This window comes from Hippoglossus hippoglossus, chromosome 8 (genome assembly GCF_009819705.1).
Source record: "Hippoglossus hippoglossus isolate fHipHip1 chromosome 8, fHipHip1.pri, whole genome shotgun sequence".
NCBI lineage: Eukaryota > Metazoa > Chordata > Actinopteri > Pleuronectiformes > Pleuronectidae > Hippoglossus > Hippoglossus hippoglossus.
Genome location: NC_047158.1, coordinates 11,513,210 through 11,534,804, shown reverse-complemented (window position 1 = coordinate 11,534,804; position 21,595 = coordinate 11,513,210). Strand labels below are relative to the sequence as shown.

Here is a 21,595-nt window from a genome sequence, read left to right as displayed (position 1 = left end):
CAAAGGTGCGAATCCAGGAACTTTTTAATCACTTTCTTAAACATTGTGTGATTTGACATTTTAACAGATGGGGTTAGTGAATAATTAGTGGATCTTAATGAAAACAAATCAGAGGTATTTTTAAATGTATGTAATTTGGTAGAGATGGATTGAATTTAGGGTGAATGATGGGCCTTGGCTGAGGAATGAGTTCTTCTTAATGTCATTCCAGTTCTTGCATTAATCAGCGATCACTCACATGTGACCCTCTCTGAGGTTTCTACATTTTCCCGTCAATAGGGTTTTTCTGGTAGTTTTTCCTCACTCTTGTTGAGGGCTAGGGACAGAGGATGTCGCACCTTGTTAAGCCCTAAGAGACAAATTTATTTGTGTATATGAGCAATACAAATAAAATTTGATTGATTGATTGATTGATTGATTGGCCCTTCCACAGCTCCATCCTCGACTGCTACTTCACAGACCCACGCTCCAGATGCACTAGATGGCAGCATTCGCATATATTTTGGCTTCATTAACTAAAGATGGAGACTCGTCGTCCATCTTTATTTACAGTCTTTGATTTTAACTCTGACTTTCAAACATAAACAATATGAATAGTTGCTTGATACAGAGGCTCTGAGCTCTCAGGCCTCTGAGCTTGTGCACGTTCAGTAAATCTATATGTTCACATATTCACATATTCACAGGACTCGTGAAAACTGAAGTTTAAAAGAATGAGTCTAATTTTAATGAAATTTTACAATACAATCTATTGATATACTGATAATGTCATTGTTAAGTTACTGTGTTCACAGCATGACCACACAAAAGGAAGGAGACTGGACACACCTCAAATCAGGTTTATTGTAAAAACAGCCACTTAAAAGTAACAGCACCCTTAAAAAAGAAAGAATATCTAAACTGACTTTACTTAGAAGAATCCGGCTAAAACTCCAAGTACACAAAATGGAAAAAAGCAAGACAGCAGCTGACAGCAACAAGCAAACAGACCGATGTCAGGCACTTGGACAGAAGAGAGGGACAGACAGGTGTGTGTAAAAATAAAAATACATTCAAAGAGGGAAAACCAGCGAGGGACAGGAAGCCGAAAATACAGCAAAACAATGGTGACAGCCAAGTACTTTGGAAGACAAGTCGACCTAATCTCACATCAATACAAAGGAAAATCAAATAATTTAAAAACCTCTAAAATAACAATCTATTTGTTGCTATACATTGTTTTCATAGTGATCACACAGTAACAAGTTCAGGAGTAACTGCCGACACCACAGTCCTCTACAGCGTTTAGGTCGACTGTGTGCACTGTGTTCACTTTGACCTCGCCTGGTATCATCCGTGTGCAGTCGTCGCACTCATGACAAAACTAAAACCAACAAAAACATTTAAAAAGCGGCTCGTGCTTCCGTTTCCTGCAGCTGAGTCACGCTCAGATAACGTACCTGTCATCTCCCAAGGTCAGTGCAAACTCAAACTCAGTGTCAAAGTGACATGGCCCCCGACGACAATATACTCTGTCAGATCATTATGTGCACGACAGCAACAAAACCACATCTTGCTATGTGTGTACATCTGATTTCATTTACTCACATGTAACAGCTAAAATGTTTTCAGCGGAAAACCCCACAGGGATGTTTGCAAGTAGAACAGGTTAATGTTAATAGAAGTATTTTCTGTGGTGAAGTTCTTCGTAATACTTTTGTTGATAAGAGACAGTACTCACTAAAATGCTGTCTAATGCTAAGTCCTACACACCAAATACACTGCAGCTTTATTATTGCAAATATTGAAACTCCTATTTCTAAAATACATCAGTGTGTGCCTATTTTTTCTCCCCACAACGGAGTAGTAAGGTCACTTAGAGGGAGATTTTGAGAATAAAATTGTAATACTACGAGTATAGAGTAATAACGTTAAATATTACATTATAATGTTACGTGGATAAAGTCTAAATTTTCGGCTAAATGTGAGTTTAGAGGGAGAATGTGAGAAGATCTTTCTGTCGCCTGCTTTTAAAAGAGGAAAGTGGAGCATCTTGTTAAGTTGTCCTTTAGTATAGGTTCCACAAATAATGAAATTCTTAATTTTATGTCTCATCAGCTCAACATTATCAAAAGCATCAGGACGTTAAAAGGATTCTGTAAGAAACTGAAAGAACCACACGGACTTGGAGGAAACGTTTGATAGTGGTCGACTGTGAGGTGTTAGTTACATCTGCATGATATTTAAAGGGGTTCCATAGTTTCTAAACAACCAATGAGATTGGAACTCCAGCAAGCACAGGTTCTCCTTGATGGAAATTACCGAAAATAAAAATATGAGGACTTTTCTCATTAAGTTAAGACTTTATTCTCATTCTCATGTTCTAATTTTTTCCAGTAAATATTTGTTTGTAAATAATCTACAACTTAATTCAAGTAGCATTCCAACTATTTTCTTAAGAAATTAAAACTTTATCTATTCAATTATGAATTTATTCTCGTAATATTTACTTTATCCTTATAATCTCAGATTTGTTTTCTTCAGTATGGCCCTAATACTCCGTCATAGTTTTAAGAATTCAATGTTGATGATGATGATAATTAACATTTGTGCTCCTCAATATGAACAAGTGAATGAACAAGTGAATACAAGGACAAACACTTGAACAGAATTGGATGTGTGGTGTAAAGATCAACTCAAGAGACATCACCACATAGGCACATCTCATTTTTGATTATTGACTGATTTCTTTTTGATCTTCTGTTTTTTTTTCTCTTCCTATATCCGCTGTTTTTCCTGCTCGATAGTTCAAACCTCTAAGTGAAGGGTTGTGTCAAGTCAGAAATACTGCATATAGTTGTTAACATTGCTTCTCGTTACATTAAAACCACCAACCGTCTTCTAATGAGAGTCCATAGAGAGAGGAACATCCGTGAAAATGTTGCCTGAGAAGAAACGACGACGAGAAGGGTCCGTCCCCTCTGGTTCGGTAAAGAAGTAGCAGGAGTGCATTAATGGGTTAAAAGGAAGGGAGTGGTACGGTGGGGGTACTGGTCATCCGAACTGGAATTATGGGGCATGTGCAAATTGGTCGTTTAAACGACAAGTGGTGCCCATTCGCTTGCTTTACGTCCATACTGGGTGAGAAAGGGAGCAAGAGCAAGAGAAAAAAACAAGGTAGAAAATGAAAAAGGCAGAAAATATTTGCTGTAGCGTTGTGAATGTGAAAGTTAAAGCAGCTTTATTTGCATTTTAAATAAAAAAACAATAAATCAGCTGTAATAAAAACATTTTGATCTTGTGATTAAACAACCTGTTGATAAAATGATTAATCAAACGATCGACTAAACTGGAACTTTTTAGACAGTTGAACAGTTTCAGTCATTTTATCAAATCATCATTTGAACAGTTTCAATTTCTATGATGTGAGAATTGGCTGATTATCTCTTTGAAGGGTCACATTCTCATCATGTTTAAAAAAAAATTAAACCATCACAAAAACAATAATCTGCAGATCATATTGAGAATGAAGATAATTATTGAATCAGTTGATATCCAAATTAATTTCAAAAGGAATCAGAATTTCTTCTACACAACTGAAGATTTTCAGTATATTAAGGTCCGATTTTTTTAATGTTTAGACATCGTACTTGGTTCTACAGAAACTGCAGCGTGTTGTGAGAGTAAAAGCTGAACATGGAGGAGTCGTATCAGTGCACCTACCTGAATATCAGTAAGCTCTTTGTAGAACCTCTTTGCCAGATCTGGACCGTTCTCCATGGTCGGGATCTGGTACGTCTGAGAGAGAAAGAGAAAAGCAAATTCTGTTGTTTACATTTTAGTCCTTTAGAAAGATTTTTTTACAATCAGTGCATCTGCCTTCATTTGAGTAACTGGATTACAGTCGATTTTCTGCAGAAACCTGGTTCCTAAGCGTCATGCAAAATATAAACCTGGCCACCATGATTAGAGAAGGAAACCTGACTCCTGAGCAATGTGTACTCATGTATGAAATAATTCCATCAAACTGAAACAAACACAAAGTAGTCTCTGATTACAAACACAACCATGAATTACAGCATGAGCCCACTCTAGTATACACTCCCCAAGCACCTTCTCATTACAGGTAAGCGTACTCAATGATTTATCAGTCGAACAGGGGGGCATGTCTTCAGTTATGTCTGATTTTAGAGGTAAAAAGTTCTGGGTCATCAGGCCTTACTGTCTTTAAGTCATTCCTGAAGTTTAACTAAGTGATTAGATTCATATGACTTCATAGATAAGCACAGCTGGGTGTCATCTACGTAACAGTGGAAATATTTGTGATGCTTTCTGATAATATTGCCTATGGGAAAGATATGTAAAGTAAAAAGTACAGTAGGTAGGTCCCATTATAGAACCTTGTGGAACTCCATGAGAGTTGTCATTTGCACGAGTTGAACTACGGACCTTTCCTTTGTAGAGGAGGCTGCCGACAGGACAGACCACGCAGGCCGTGCCTGCTCCGAACATCTCCTGGATCCTTCCAGTATCCAGAGCCCCGAGCAGCTCCTTCATGCCCATCGTGCGCTCTGTCACCTTGAACTCCCCCTGCAACACAAAAAACCCATGAGCAATGAGATGAGCTGAAAAGCTTTAAGCACTGCTGTTTAACATTTTTGTTTAGTGCTCTTTAAATATAAAGTAAAATACATTCAAACAAATTGTGTTTTATGTCAAATTTGTACAAACTTGAGTTTTGGAAAAAGCAACAGCCTCCGCGAGCAACTACACTGAAGTTCGGAAATCCAGTTTACAAATCCCATGTGTAGTAGAATTTGAACATGTTTATGACAACAGCTGTGCTGTAGAGGACTGTGTTTGGTCCTCTCTCTGGACGTCTTACCCAGGTTCTGGCGAGGTCCAGCAGAGATTGCCTGGTGACTCCTGGGAGAATGATGCCGTCCAGAGGAGGGGTCAACAACTCTTTCTCTGAAGAGACAAACGCACGCACTCATCAGATGCCAACGTACAACAGTAGATAAACTCAGCAACTCCTGTAAGAAAACTTAACGAGTCTGACCTCCTTTCTCATTGGTCCAGTAGATGAAGAGGTTCATGGTGCCCACTTCAGTGATCTCCTCCTCCTCTCCGTACAGCCACAGGACCTGCTGGCAGCCTTGCTTCACCGCCTCGTTCTGCACCAGAATGGTGGGGCCGTAGTTACTGGATAAATAGATGTCAGGTTTCAGAGGTAAGTTTGCTGTCTCTCTTCTGATTTGCTTGATTACTGCTCATTCTTTTGGGGACATAATGCTCATTGATAAAAAATAATATATTTTTTTATTTCATGGAGCTTGTCCACAATCAAGGTGGGGCAGACAGCGTCTAACTATAAATGAAGAAGAAGTATGACCACCAAACGGTGCTAGGTCTGCCTCCTCTGTGTTTGCAGATGGGGACAGGGACCAAACTAAAAAAATTAAAGCACATGTTAAATTTTTCTGAAGGGTGTTTTCTGTCATTTTAGGTAGATTTAAATCACATTGATTTTTGTTCATGTTTGGTTTTAAATAATTATTTGATGCTATAAAAATGGTCTGAGACGTCATGATTGACCGCTGAGCTCCAGACCACGATCACTACTGCGCAGACTCTGGCTCCAAAAGACGTCAAAAGAACAAGATGGCATATATATGGAATATTTTGGCTTTATTTTTGTACAATGGGAGGAAATGGAGACGAGTCATCCATCTTAATGCAACCCATTCAGTTGCTCCTGCTCCAAAGTACTGTTATTCTTCTTGCTGACTGGATCATTGACAGATAGATGGAACGGAGCAGTCATTGACATTAAAAGTAACACATACGCTTTTTCCTGCTGTGATTTGTGTTATTAATTCATCTTTTTCCTTTATTCTATCACCAAAAATTGTATTTGGTTCATAGCATAACATTTCTCAGTTACACTCATAGATTTTCCAAAATACCTGAGAAGAATTAAGTAATGTCATGAGCAACTAAGAAATTTGAAATGAAAAGAGGTGGAAGTGTATTTCTTATTCCAGCCCTGACAGACAAGTGTTTGTGGTGAGGAGGAAGGATCCTACTGACAATTGTCATCAGTGTGAACAACAGGGGATTCAGGAATCATTTCAGTTGGTTATTGTTGTCTCGTGAGATACGCACTGTGCTTCCTTTACTGAACAAAACATTATTGTTGCACTGAAATGTTTCACTCTTGCCAAGAAGTAAAAAGACAGAAAAATGCTGCTCTACCATGACGTCTGCAAAAGAAAAACATCCTTGTGACTGAAAGGATCTCAATGGACAATGAACAATACAACTTAAGATTGAGACTCAAGTGATGAGTCATACTTAGCTGTGGAAATTTATCAGTCAACTTTCAAACTGCACTTATAGATTCATTGGCCACAGAGGAGCACTCAGCTCTGAACTGCTGTTGTCTTCGGTTAAGTTGTTAATATGTGAGCAAACAAATCGCTGATTACACATCCAGCCGACCTAAAGCAACCTAAAGCAACATGAGTCGTGGAAAATCGGAGTCCCAAAAATTCTTGAACTTCCCCATAATTGAATATAAGATGATGTAGCTGAGTAGTAAACAACCCTGGAAACACGAAGATATCTCTCCAACTACAGACAGAGACAGTCGGTTGCTTGTAGTTTTATTAGGTTTTTGCCACTATCTGTATCTCTGTGAAAGAACTACAACATATGGAACATTTCTCTCAAAAAGGACTCATTTTAAAGCATGACGGAATTAGCGTTAAATGAAAGTTGACATAATTAAGACAGACACCCCACAGAAACCCTGAATGTGAGTTAACTGACAGGGGAAAAAAGTAAATATACCCCCCAAAAAAATCCCCAAAAAGAAACCAAATAAATCAAAAAATGGGATGAAACTTTGCAGGTTTGTTAGAGCCTTAACACAAATAACCCCACGATAAACAAACAACACATCTACCATTCTGCAGCCGCGTGACCATTGGCGCTAAATCAGGCCTGATAGTTGACGTGCGTGCACGCTGTTTGGGGGGAGGGGATTCGATTTTGTTGGCTTAGTGAGTCGAGTGGGTGTTGGGTGGTGTTATGTAATTGCACTGGATCTGAGCGGGTGCTAGTTTGGTAGGCCACAGTCATGTGGAAGCAGGCCTGTGATTACAGGCTCTGTGAAATTACAGGCGATTACAGGATGATATCTGCAGAGCAAAAACTGGAGGGATCTACACTATAATAACCTTCTCTGCTGAGTTAGGATTTTTTCAAGCAAGAAATAAAAGGTCTCCTGCAGTGAAACAGTTTTCGTGTCACTTTCTGAAAAGTTCTCGAAGAGATTTTATTCTTTTTGCCTTTGTCTTACCTTGATTGTATTTGATTTTGAGGAGAATCGCAGCTCAATTACACATTTCTGATTGTCACAGCAGGAAGAGCTCTGGTGTAATAACTTGCATCATGTTTCATCCTATTTGACTAGTCAAACCAGTTATATCAGTGATCACATTTCAGCCTCTGTGGTTTAAAAAAGGCTGCTTACACCCATATCTATCTGCATCACAATTAAAACAACACACACAACCCTCCGCACCTTCTTGGACATTATCCAAGAATAATCTACTACAGATGCCTGGCAACAAAATATCTTTGCTTGAAAAAGTACTCTTGTTCCACCCTCTTGTTTTTAAGCACACGATTCAGTCCCCTCTGTCACAGGTCTTTCCAAGCTTCAAAAGCAAATTAGTACAAAGAACATCAAGGAGAAGTCATGTAGTAGGAGTCAGATATATAAGGATAGCATGAAATTTAGCACATGACCAACCAGGTCAATGGCTGCACTGCACTGCTTTTAATCTTAAAGTTGCAGTGTGTAGAGTTTAGTGACATAAAGTGGTGAAGTTGCATGTTGCAGCTGAACACCCCTCACCTCATCCTCCCCTTCCAAACATGAAAGAGAACTTTAGGATAGGATTATTTTATATTACATTTCTGTCAATATATCCCTTTCACCCTAATCTTACACACTGGACCTTTAAGGGTCAGTTTACTTTTTGCACTTTGTTTGGTCTGGACCTTCTGACTTTTCAGTTTAGTTGCAACCGATATAACAGGTGTGAAAGGTACCGCCGACCACGGTCCTGACAAACTAATTTTGTAAAACAAAAGGAGTTGGTCTCAGTCTCGATCAACCTAAACCATGTTTCGGTTCGTTTGCGTGAAAACAAGAAAACACTTTTTGTTTGAAAGTTTGGACTTTCAGACAAATTGCTAAAAGTTGAGATAGAATTAGTCTTGCTTGCAGTGTGCGCCTCAGTCGATATGTTGATTGAATGAGGGAATTCCTTTGCACTTGAACTAGTGTGGAGTACGAAGCCTGAAGCACTTTTGTCTCGTTTTGTGTGTTAACTTAGTTTTCTGCTGCGATACTCTGAGCTCTTTCACCAGAGAAGAGCTCATGAACATCAAGGAAACAACTCCAGCGGATTTATTTCCATATTTTTCGAGTTCATCCGTGGAACTATTCTGGAGTACACTCTGACAGAGAGAAACTCCAACACCATTTCTCAGCTAAGGAATCTGCTTCTGTCTGGAAAGGGCAGATCACAAAGTACAACCCTTTCAGCCAGACAATGGGACAGAAACTGACACCATCCCCCACGATGACCAGCCCCAATCCGAGAGCGTCACCAACACCAGCTCAGCAGGGACTCTGAGGCGTGCAGGTAAGATTGCGGCCGACCCCTCCCACCCTGGACATGGACTCTTAGAGGCACTTTTCTCTGGCAGGAGGCTGCGGGGCGATCAGGATCAAAACCACACGTGTTACGACTAAAATCTATGTTTTTCTTTGAGTGTGTGTCTGTGAAGATGGCAATGAAACTGAACTCTAAACAAATGCAGTATGTTAGACAGGGGTGGGGGCAGGGGCAGTTTGGGCTGAATATGTGGGAGAATGTGCGGCCTTCACATAGTGACTTTTAGAAGCCGTTGCTGGCTGGTTTTAATCTTGAAGTTGGTTGTTGTGTGTGTGTGTGTGCGTCACATCGCAGTTCAGTCTTGCACCTGTCTAATAATGCCTGTTTGAGAAGACTGTACATCTGTGGCATACAATACACTGTACTTTAACTTGTTCTCATACCTAACTTACTATATTACAGCCTAAACTCCATTAGCTTTATACAAACATCACACATACATGAATGCACTGTTTTCTTAAGAAACTGTGACAAACCCTTAGAAAGAATTCAAGCAGCTGCCACTAGGGTCTGAAGGACAGATAGGAAAGGCACATGCCATACTGAAGACTCACAAGCCGTCAGCCGATTCAAGGCTTGTTTTAAAAACACCAAACCAAACTGTCAGAAATGTGAAGATTTTCCCAGCAGCGGTCAGAGGAGGAGCGAAACGGGGAGCGGCTCCTCATCATTGGCGGATTCCAGTGCCTAGAGGCTGGGACCAGCCTGTGCACTAGCCAAGGTGACTCCCCCTCGTTATTGACCAATGAAGTTCTACCTACTATTATAAATATTGCACCTGTCGTCCGTTCGGCGCGACTCTAGACTTCCCCGGTGGTATTAGACGGCCTGGGGCTGTACGTTGAGTGCCCATTACTATGTAGTAGCTTTTCCTTGCTTCTAAATAAATACTTTTTTGAACCAAGACCGACTCTTCTCTCTACCTAAGGATAAAAGAACACGACACACGCCACAAAAACAGTTTTTTCCCTAACTGCTGCTGGCCTCATCAATGGGACCCTACCACTGAACAGCACTGATACCCCTGCCTGTGACAGCGACACTTTGACACTTTAACTTACCCTGGCAAATAACGGACTTACTGTACATATTGCATAATTCCTCCCCTGGTTTTTATAGCTTTTTTGAAATTTTTATATTCAAATTTTGTGTCCTATTTTTATATTATCTATGTTTACACTTCAAACAGAAAGTCTACTACCAGCTGAAATGAAGACACGCCTACGTCAGCTGCACGCCCGTCTACAAACCAATCAGTATCAAGTATAGGTAGGTGCAGCTCATGTAGGTGATGACGTCAGGACGTACGTCATACATACGTTCATACACATTTCTTTAGTGCGCTCCACAAATTACAATGTGAAGAAGAAGCTAACCAGATCAAATGTAAAAAAAAAATATATATAACAGAGACTTCAGGTGTGAGAAAAAGAGGAAAGAAGCTGAACTCACCCTCCCATCTTGTATGCCCCGACGCCTCCTTTCCAAGCTCTGACATAAGAAGGGTCCGCCAGCAGAGACACAGGGTTAAAGGACCCTGTGGCAAAGTAGGGGCCCACTGGGCCGATGATGACGAAGATCATGGCTTTTCCTGCCCGAGACACGCCAAGAGACGGCTGAACGAGAGGTTTGGAAGAGGCAAAGACAGGTTATTAGAGGCAGGGAGCCAGTTAGTATGACAGTAGTCAGTGAGTGCTGTGCTCGCCAGCATTTAATACAACTTTATCCACACAAACAAATTAAATGATGGACGTTTGAAGATACTGTTTATTGATATCACTCATGACAGTCAAAGAATGAATCAAAAGGGACAAACATTAATCTATTGATATTTTCATCACATCGTCATGAGCACTTCTCGGCTGTGTACAACAATAATTCCTCATAATATCATTAATCTGATTAATGTAACCTGGACCTAGATATGGTCAGAAAACAGTAGATTAACCAATTAAACAGCATTTAACCGTGTGCTAAAACTGATACTTGCTTAAATACTGAGGCAAACAGTACCAATAATAATTATTATAATGACTATATTGATTATAATAATATAGTTTACAGGTGTATATTGTCTCCTCACAGCATTTTGTTCATTGATGCCAAAGCTCACCTCAATTCCAATAAACGTGGGTCGGATGTAGAGGCTGGCGTCCTGGGAATAGGGGACCCACTCTTGGTCGATCTCCACCAGCTTCCTGATGCACCCCAGCAGTTCAGCTTTATCAAACAACTACCAAGAAGAAAGTCGAGGGGATTAACTTGGGGCTCTTTTTTGGCGACACAGTCTGACTCTGGACAAATGTGACACTTGACTTCAGGTGAAGCAGACTGCTGCTTCCTGTGGTGTGAGACTTTACATTCAATGTCATGGATTATCATAAGTGTTTTTTAATTCAACCTGAAAAGATACAAATTATCAATGAATACAGTTTTTGTGCATCAACCATCCACAACTAATATTTAGTCATTAACGGTGAAACATTGTCTTTAATAATTTCTTTCCCATGTGACAGAGAAGAATGGATTCACCTCACATGGTGTTGGATCGTCATGTGATTTACTGTAATCAGCCATCTGTATTACCAGTGTGTCCTCACCTCGGGATGCAGTATTGACTCTTGAATCAGGGCTGGGATTTGTGCCAAAGAAAATAGGAATGTTGCGCAACAGGGGTGTAATGTCTAATAGTTTGTTGTTTGTAATGTAGCCTGCCTTAAAGAATAAGAAGAATGTGAAACCACAACGAGGAGAATGCTGTGTTGGTTTTAACGTGTTAGTTCAGGCACAGAGGACGACACATAAAAAAGGAAGTCTGGTGTCAGTTCAGTCCTTCAGGTTTAAGTGGTGGTTCAGATAGTTGGTGCAGTGGTTCACACTGACACGTAGTAGCAACAATGTTGTTTGCGAGTTCTCCCCTGTGTCTGTGTAGGTTTTTTCTTGGTCATTTGGTTTCCTCCCACAGTCCAAACACATGCAGGTTAGGTTAATTAGAGAAACTAATGCCTAGTTCATAAAACCATTTTTAGCCTGATTTTACATTTGACTTACCGCTCCTGAAACTGAATTTCTAGCAGGATAAATATTTAGATGAATTAGTGACAACTACAGTGTGTGAACTTGGTTTGAGCGCAACTGTTTGTTTGTCTTTGTATGCAAGCAGTGCTGTAGGCTTACCTCCCCTCACCTCACTTCACATGTTGTGTGAAGGTGCAGCAAAGGTGGAGCCAAAATCAGGTTTTTCATTCAATCAATAATTCATTCATTCAATACATGAGGGGATGAGTTTATTCATGTCTGTCAGAACAGAGGCTTTGTCCAGAATTATGAAATTCTGTGGAAATAACTGTATGAGCAGCTGGTCATGTGTAAAGATACAAAATATTGACTTAAAACCAAACACAACAGAACCCTACCGAGAGCCCTCACTGATAGGGTGTGAGCGTTTCTGAGGATGAGTTGGGGTACGAACTCACCGGCAGGCAGCTTCTGTCAGAGCTCCTATGCATCCTTTCCATGTTCAGCATGGGTCTGAAGAGGCGGATTTGGTTGTCGGTTCCACGAAACGCCTTCATGCCCTCAAAGAGCTGCAGAAGAAAACAGACAGAAACACACAACACTAAATATGACTTCTCAGTCTGTGGGGCATAAAGTGTAGGAAACAGGTAAAAGTCTTGAGATATTGAAAAGGCCCTAACATGTTTATTTTTTTCAGTTTAAAGTACGCAGTTTCAGATCTGATGTACATGTATGTGCTGGTTCATGCTTCATGTTGGCAGGGCCCTCCTCTCTCACCTCTATGGAGTAGTGCAGGGCCGAGCAGGCAGGGTGCAGCGACAGGTTCTGGAAAGGTTTGATCTGAGGAGCCTCCCAACCGTCCTTCTCCGACCAGTTGATGGTCAACATGTGATCGGAAAACTGTTTGCCGAACACCAGGGTGGAGGGGTCGGGCTTCGGCTTGCATGCCGTGTTGCGTTCGATGTTGATATCTGCAGCCTGAGATGGAGACGGACGAGCGAGCCGCAGAACCGCGGAGAAACAGAAGTCGACGGGACGAGAGATAGAGCAGAGCCGGCCACGGATACAACAAATGATTTTAACTTGGTATTATTGACGGCATGCTTTGACAGGGAAATAATGGAGCTTTGTAAAGAGTAAGTCAAAGAGCTGATCAATTAGACACAATTAAGTTCAATTAAACTGAATTAAATAATGGCAACAGGCAGACAGTGAGGGAAAGACAGAGGGGAAACAAAGGTTTAAATTCTGGACAACTTGAAAATAGGCCACTTCCGTCTTCATATAATGGTCCAGACACCAGGCACGCTCAGTGGGGCCAGTGTACTAATCACACTGGTTGAAGATGCATGTAAATATTTCCCTGTTACCTTAAAGATGCTGGCGAATCGCAGCGAGCCAATGAAGGGGAGTGCCTGAACATGTCGTGCATGAAGTGCCTGCAAAAGTAATGTGACAAAGCTCTTAGCATCACATCAGAGTAACGGTGGAGATCTACAAACACTCAGTAGGCAGTTTACGAGGAAAACCTAATTAAAGGTTCAGTGTGTAGAATTTAGAGATGTCTAGAGGTGAAGTTGCATGTTGCAGCTGAACACCCCTCACCTCACCCTCCCCTTCCAAACATGACAGAGAACCTACTTAGTTTTCATAAAAAAATCTAAAGGTGTTTAGTTGTCCAGTCTGGATGACTGTAAACAACATGGCGGCCTCCGTGGAGAGGACCCGCTCCCGATATATTTGGGCCAATTCAAGGGTAAAGAAAACAACAATTTGTACAATTTAGATGAGAAACACTGGTGAGAACATCATTAGGATTATTTCATTTTGAATTTCTGCCTATAGATCCCTTTGACCTAAATCTTACACAGTGAACCTTTAAAACTAATGCAGTCAAATACAACATAACCATGGTATTATATCTCCAATCATGGGAATACACTGGAGCAACATGTCAGTGATTCTGTATTTACTGGGTCCATTAGGTAGTCACATGCCTGCAGGCAACAGCCAGTGCTGCAAATAGAATCAGGCACATTTGCAGGTTACTGGAGGAATGCAAGGTGAGGAACCTATGTGGTTTGGAAAAGTGGCCCCAAGGATGGACAACAGCCTGTAACATACTTATTACTGTTCGTGCTAATTTTCAACGTACCGCTAACATTTTCATTAAAAACACATGCAGCCACGTGAGAGTCAGTGCAGAGAACAGTGGAAGTGGTGTCTCGGTGATTCCCACAACAAGTTGCACTGAGGCTCAGCTGCAGGAGTGAGTCGATGTGTGCCTTCAGTTGAATGGATGATGCAACTTTTGCTTTGATTACGATCATGGCTTTGATCAGCTACACTACACTACACCAATTAATTAATCTGTGACGTGCACGTGTTAATTACATGCACGTCACATTCGATCCTGGTTTTGTTCATGTTCGACCCGCAGTCTGGAATTAAACTAGAATTGAATTAACAACTGCGAGCATTTGTAGCAGCTAGCACCTGAGATAGCATAAGTTAGCTAAATTGAGTAATTGCAAAGACGGAATACGTAACAGAGGCGTAACATTGTAATAATATACGTACGATGTTTTCTGCAGATATGCGTCTTATAGCCCCATAAAGAACTGGCCCCTCTAGTCCGACACCAAGACTGCATTTACAAATAGGACGATTTAACAAATACCGGCTTTTGACTGCGCTTGCACAATCACACAGATAGAAACTTCGACTTATTCAGTATCGGTGGGATATACTTTTCAATTCGGCATACTACCTATCTACTAGAAATACGTTTCTAAAAGGTGAATGGAAACGGTTAGTCTACCACCATTCTTAAACTTAAAAAGCTTATATTTTATAAGAAACGGTCTAAAATGTTGGACGATTTTCCCATCGAAACTAGACGATTCAGATTAGACGTTGAGTTCCGTCTCCAGTGATACGTATCTTTCTTAGACAAGCAAGACAAATTCAGTTTCCATTTTTCTGACTGAGGTTTGGTTTATGTCCTTTGCGCTGTTATGTGAGCGAGGAGGGTCACAGCGGCGTCAGTCCGTGTGAAACAAACCCCTTCGTCTCCTAGTCTCATATTAAAGTGAATCATTTATTGACCCAGTTAACAGACACTTTAGCAGAACAGACATCGGTCAGTGAACTCACCGTCCGCAGGGCTGCCATCTCTGCTCCGTGATGAGGATTAACCAGATTTTGTGCTCGTGCGGAAACAAAAGTCAGGCTCAGACCGCGTTCCGCTTTGAAATGTGAGACGCGGCTCAGCTGAGGTGAAGTCACAGAGCTCCCAAACAAAAAGACGTCCTTCAGGATATTAGACCTGTGACTCACAGGCCACAGCACACGACAAATTACACATTTGTTCCTGGATCAGTGTTTGTTCATCACCTGAAGTTTTTTGAATACACACACATTGCGTGTGATCCTGGGAAAAGCAGTAACTTAAGCAGTAACTTAAACAAGATCTTGCGATATGACCTGTATTATTCAGCCTCATTAGGAAAAAGTCACTGGGGGCGTGACTAAAGGCGTCACATGTCATTGGTGGACACCAGCAAGCCCCCAGCAGGAGGTTATTCGAGGTCAATGAGGATGATTCTGATTGGTAGAAGAGAGGGGAGTGGACCCGGTCGTTTTAAACACCAGTGGGAGAGGATGATAGGTCAGGACGCCAAACTGATCACCCAGCTATTTACTTTAATTCACATACACTTCATTTTCAATATCGCTCTCAGAAGTAGAACAAAGACACACTACACGATAAATGTGCATTAAACAAAATGAATCCGTAAAAAATGTAGCTCCTCCACAAGCGTAAGGAGACCGTAGAGACCAGGAGGACCAGGGTCAGTTTGTGATCTGACTCTTGAAGCCATAGTTGAGTTCAGCTCCTCCGCTGAGCAGCATCTCTATCCCAGTGCAAAACGTAGCATCAGCGGCGAGATACAAGGCCATCAGTCCAATCTCGACCTCAGTCCCCATACGACCCATCAGCTGTTCAAGAAGAAAGCAGTCATTTCTCAGTCTGGTTCAAGTTTGTGATTTTACGGGGGTTAATGCCTTCTGTTTGTGTGTGTACTTGTACAGATGCCTTTGTGAGGACCATTTTGAGCCTACAACCTACAGAGTGAGGACATTTTGACCAGTCCTCACTTCCTGCCCCACGTTTAATGGGCTGTTTGAGGGGTAAGACTTGGTTTTAGGGTTAGGGTTAGAATTAGGGTAAAGGGTTAGGGAATGTATTATGCCAATGAGTGTCCTCACTAAGATAGATGTACAAATGTATGTGTGTGTGTGTGTGTGTGTGTGTGTGTGTGTGTGTGTGTGTGTGTGGAGAAGGAAAAGAAGCATTTTCAAATTGGTGGCAAAGGCCTCCATGAAAGTTACGATGTTCCCATAAGACTCCATGAAAAAACTGATTCAAACTCCCCATCAATTATCTAATTTGACTTCTTGAATTAATGTTGCTTGAATAACTGGGACGACAAGAGGAAAGACTTTGTGAAAATAAAAATGAGTTGTTTCTCTATTTACACTGTAATAAATGACAATGTTTAAAAAGATCCAATGACTTTAAATGTGATACAGTCAGATAAATATGTAAATCCTCATGTTATTTCAGTGTAAAACTGCTTATTTACAAATTTTACATCTTTCCACTATGAATAATGAAGTGCAAGCTGAGACTCCCTGCAGGGCATTATCATTTACGATCCCACATGCACACAAACACCACAGTGTGTGGCGGTTTGAATCATTAACACGACAAAGTTGGAGGGGCTGCCTCACGAGGATTTGTTCTTACTGGTCCCAATTCAGAATTAATAGTTTGTGCGGTTGTGAGTGAGGAGCAGGGAGCAGCAGCAAGAGAGGAGTCAATCGCTGCTTTTACACAGTCTGTTTAAGGTGGGAATGTGGCAGCATTAATCCACCTCGCCATTCTTTATAAAACGCATAAATACCCAATTGTTGGAGGGGGGGGGGGGGGCCCTTTGTCTCGCTTATAAGCCGGCAGGCAGCAGAGGAGGTGACAGAGCCAAAACAATGGCTGTTGTGTTACACGTCCCGGCCACAGACTGTATCTAATTAAAATGGACAACATGACAGCTCCCACAAGTGAAGTCAACAAGTTACGATCACTCCATTGTGACTAGCTGCAGTATAGGTCTCAAACTCCGCCTCCTCCATTTTAGAAGATGGGACATGGATCAAACTAGAAAGTCAAACTACACATTAGCTGTATTCCAATTACGGGGCCACTTCCTTCAGAGGACATGGTACCTGAAGGATTTCCATGATTTGCGTCACCAACTTGTCCCCCCCCTTCAACGCGCAATAAATCCTTGGATAAATTGGCCCCATTAAGGATCCACCCATTGGAGCCATTGGCTTTGTTTGAAGGAGCCTTTGAAATGGGACGGCCTAATTGCACCACTGTATTCAGTCTTTAAATGCAGCCTCTGAACGAGGCAGCCCATGAATTGAGAAACAGTTGTTAACATTTTTCTCAAAGATGGTTTCTGTCATTTGAGTTAGTCCTTATCACACTGATGTAAGTTCAAGTGTTCACGTTTCAGATAAGTCTGGTTTTAATTTGTTATTTGCATCGTCAGCTGGGACTGTCTTATGATTGTTCGGGGGCGTGTATCAGCTGGACCTCGATACCACAGCTCCTCTCCATGATCACTTCCCCACACTCTAAAGCCAATTGATGTCACCAGCACAAGATGGCTGCGACCGTACCTGAGATATTTTGGCTGGATTTCTGTACAGTGACAGGAAGTGGAGATGCGTCGTCCTTGTTTATTTACAGTCTGTGGTTCTGCTGCAGCTTTGTTCTGACTCTAAATGAATAGATTTTCATGCAAGTGATAAATAATTTGTCTCCTGTTGAGATTTACTCTTTTTAAGAAATCATCTCATGATCATTACTCACTAACATCACAAGGATGTTTGGGGAGAGGTGAAGATTTGCTCTGTCTGTGACAACCACCACGGCTCCTCTCCATATTTTCCATGTATGAGCCCTGTGCTCCTCTGTGAAAACCCACCTGAGAGTTCTCTCCTGCTTTAATGGCGGCTATAGCGTCTGGAGTCTGTCCTGCTAACTCCTCCCACAGAGGTGTCATCACGTTACCTGGAGAGATGCTGCAACACAACACACAGTGTTATGAGACAACAAAGTGCTTTATTAGACTTGTAGATGGTTCAATACTAGATGACAATATTATATTATAAGATAAGAGTTAGTCCAGGAAAAAACAGGGAATGTAAAAGGTCTTGATGTTATGCATTTTTTTTGTAGTAACTCTACTTTCAATGATGTAAATATCAGTACATCTTCTCATTCGTTTTGTATTATTAATGAATCACACAGGTCAGTTGATGGGAAAATGCTTTCTGACAATCCCGATAATTCATAAAAATATGAAGGTTTTGTATTGCTTTAAATACATGACTTATTATATACATGATATAAACATATACGTGATTTATTATAAGAGAAGGTGGAGCAACTACTTACATTTACTCAAGTACTGTAAGTTTGAGATACATTTTTCTGACTATTTCCTTTTTTTACTTCTTCATACTTTTACCAAATGACATTTAGAGACATGTTATCTTCTCAGATGGTTTGAATAAATATTTGCGACAAAAAAAAGAGGAAAAAATATGCAGTAATTTGTGTGGCAGAATAATTTAATATATATAATTAAATAATATAATAAAATTGACTTTAAATGGATTTTGAGCATTTTTTTAAAATAATGAAGTATTTATACATCGTTGTTCTGGTACTTTTAATTCCAGAAAAGCTCTTAATGAAGACATAAAGCTAGATTGATTTCTTATAGGAATATCACGATGAGTCTCTTTAATTAGCCAGAGATTATCTAATGTCACAGAATTAATGTAATTATACTGTATTGCAAGTATAAATGTGTGTATATAATTATACTTGTGATGAAAATTAAATCATTGGTGGGAAAGTAAACCTTATCGTTTGACTCACCAGTTTACTCTCACATTGTAGCGACTCTCATCCACGGCCATCGCCTTTGTCATGGAGATTATCGCCCCCTTGTGGAGAGAACATCACATTACAGGACTCTCTTGTCTCCAGAGGATATTTAAAGGAATGATGCACTTGAGAGCAACTGTTGTCTGGGTGATGAACTCACCTTGGTGGCGACATACGGCGCAGCATCCCTCTGCCCGATGGTTGCCACCAGACTGGAAACATTGATGATGTTGCCCTGACGCTCCCGCAGGTACGGCAATGCATACTGCGGAGAAAGCGAGACCTCCGATGATTTCAAAGATCCTACACACTGTATATACACAACTCTGTGGAAGATGAGGAAGGTCATGAGCAGATCTTCTGCAAGCTCCTTAAGTTGAACTTCAGACTTTTGAACACCACATACTGTCGAGTTTTCATGGTTAAACTCCAGATCTCAATAAAATCCCCAGGATGACGTGACCAAGAATTATTAATCAAGTGTATGATTTTGTATCACATTTCCGTCACTGCTTTCCTGTTGTATATAACAGTGCTTCCTAAAAATATCAATAATTAATCATCAAATACAGTGTGGCCCCGAGGAAACACTCAGGGACCATTTCTCTCAGCTCTTTTTTCCATTTCTTAAGCGACTCTTCATGTGAACAACTGAAAAAAAACAGTGTGAACGTCTCTCAGGAGAAACTGTCTGGAGATGTGTGCCATTATTCGTCTATTTGATCATCCTACAAATCGCTTATTTTCTAGTGAAGCCGACTTTTCGACCTTTATGATGCCAAGCAGGAGCTGCTAATGTGTCCTGCTGTCCCTGTATAAAGGTATACCATTCTGCAAATAATAATAATAATAATAATAATAATAATAATAATAATGAATGATTCCGTGGGGATTAAGTTTCAGAATCAGGTGTTCAGTTGCTTATTAAAGTGAAGTCCTTACAGCCTACCAGTGCATCCACAGGAACCAGTGTTCAATTATTTGCATTGTAAATAAGATTCACAAGTTCACACAGGAGCAGGAAACATTACTTTAGACGCCAAGAAGTAGCTGACGAGGTTTAGATTCAGCAAGTCTCTGAACTCCTCTGCTGTGGTGTCGTCAGTGGTTTTATGAGGGGGGTCTGCAGAAAAGGATCAAAACAATAGAAATAGATATTAAGCTACAGGAAGTTTCTCCTCGAGAAAAAACAGAAAGAAGCAAAAGAGCGAGACTCACGCCATCCAGCGTTGTTGACCAGGCAGTCGATTTGCCCATAACGCTCCACTGTGAACACAATCAGTCTCTGCAGAGCGAAACACACAAGCTGCGTTTTAAGAAACGGAACAAACTGTTGTGACAGAAACCACTTACTCACCGCATGAAAACAATAAAAGAAGAAGACACGCGCAAACATGCCAACATCATGAGCTGCTGCATTTCGCTTAAAGGATTCTGTTATATATCCAATCTTTGTTAACTTCTTTAATTGATTTTTTTGTTGAAAGGAGATAGAAACAAGTGTAAACAATAATAACAATGGGGCACTGTCTTTTCTTGCAGTCTTATCTATTGATCCATTCTTATCATATCAGCTGAGAACATAACCCATGTTTTGTGGATTTAGACCAATGTTACCGTTTAACTCTAATTTAATTTTTTAGTTCCTGTATAAACTGTTAATTTTAATTCAAAACTTATTATAATGTGAATATCCTTGCTCTATTTTAAATTCCTAAAGAACTTGGAGCTTCCTTCCATATAAAATGTCAATATAAATAATGTTCATTATTATTATTATAGATGAACAAAATGCAATCTTTGACATTGGCATGTGGAAAATGTAACTTATCTTAATCTAAAGTATAGAAACTAGCCAGTGAAATAATCAGATGTTATCTCAGGATGTGGTCTTTGGTGATAAACGGGACAAACTTGAATTACAGGTGCAGGGATCAGGACTACATCACTGAAGCTTCACTTTACCTTGAGATCATCCTCTTTGGAGACGTCGCATGGGACAAATACGCAGGAACCAGGCCCTGCTTTGTTTAGCTCCGCCTCCAGAGACTCGCCCTCCGCACCTACACGTTGAAAAAAATGCCGAAAAACAAATAGATTTGAGGTTTTACTCTTTTTCAGGGGTCAGCTTGAACACAAATGCATTTGGTGAAATTTGAAAGCACCCTTTCTAATAGATGGTAGAGCAGTGGTCTGATACATTTTCTTATTTGATTTAAGGAAATGAAAAAAGCTGATTCAAAGTATTACTCACGTCCTCTTGCACAAAACACCACTTTGGCACCATTCTCCACTAGAAACAGTAAACGCACATTATTTTTTAGAATCAGAATATGAAGAGAGAGCCACCTCCCTCCTGGTCACAGACTTATTTAAACTTTCTTTTAAATAAAAACTATACCAAACACTCTGACGATGCCTCTGCCGATTCCTTTAGATCCTCCAGTGACAACTGCCACTTTGTTGTTGTAGCGGAGCGACATTATCTCTCATTTAGAAAAAAGTGCTCGGTGCAAAATGTCTAACCAGCGCCGCTGTCAAAACTCACAGAGATCTGTGTGTTTATCTGTCCCGAGGTGTCCCGAGGCAAAACACCGCAACAACGTGATTGGCTGAACGTTGCGGCGTACTTCCTCTTCACGTACATGTACTTCCTCTTCCACTGGAAATGACGGGGATCAATTGAATTTTGTGGAACTTTAGTAAAGTATTAGAGGAGCCTGAAGCAGAAATTTACTTTTTTTTGTCTAAACCTAAACAAGTAGATTTTATTTACCTAAACATAAAATTGTAATAATGATAAATGAAATGG

General features: G+C 40.6%; 1 protein-coding gene across 2 annotated transcripts; it reads right to left on the bottom strand.

Annotated features, from left to right (window-relative positions):
• Positions 1–823: 823 nt before the first annotated feature.
• Positions 824–21,389, bottom strand: LOC117765931 (branched-chain-amino-acid aminotransferase, cytosolic-like). 2 transcript variants are annotated; one of them, XM_034592556.1, is made up of 18 exons: positions 21,185–21,389; positions 21,038–21,076; positions 20,749–20,846; positions 20,002–20,068; positions 19,815–19,906; positions 18,944–19,048; positions 18,775–18,842; positions 17,813–17,909; positions 13,124–13,192; positions 12,531–12,731; positions 12,212–12,322; positions 10,849–10,968; positions 10,188–10,351; positions 5,042–5,184; positions 4,865–4,950; positions 4,429–4,569; positions 3,703–3,777; positions 824–3,116 (listed from the first exon to the last, which is right to left on the bottom strand). In XM_034592556.1, the coding sequence occupies exons 1-18, from the start codon at positions 21,264–21,266 to the stop codon at positions 3,075–3,077; spliced, it is 1,800 nt and encodes a 599-aa protein (XP_034448447.1). In that variant the 5' UTR covers positions 21,267–21,389; the 3' UTR covers positions 824–3,074. The 2 variants fall into 2 exon arrangements, with proteins under 2 accessions (XP_034448447.1, XP_034448446.1); XM_034592555.1 differs by lacking the exons at positions 17,813–17,909; positions 18,775–18,842; positions 18,944–19,048; ... (3 more) ...; positions 21,038–21,076; positions 21,185–21,389 and adding an exon at positions 14,910–15,251.
• Between the last annotated feature and the right edge of the window lie 206 nt (positions 21,390–21,595).

Bases quoted from the DNA above. Each gene is read 5' to 3' on its own strand.
- LOC117765931 (XM_034592556.1), bottom strand. From the start codon at position 21,266: ATGTCGCTCCGCTACAACAACAAAGTGGCAGTTGTCACTGGAGGATCT. The intron at 18,843-18,943 runs GTGAGTTCATCA...TCTCTCCACAAG, and splicing joins CGCCGTATGTCGCCACCAAG to GGGGCGATAATCTCCATGAC. The intron at 3,117-3,702 runs GTAGGTGCACTG...TTTCTCACCCAG, and splicing joins AAGAGCTTACTGATATTCAG to TATGGACGTAAAGCAAGCGA.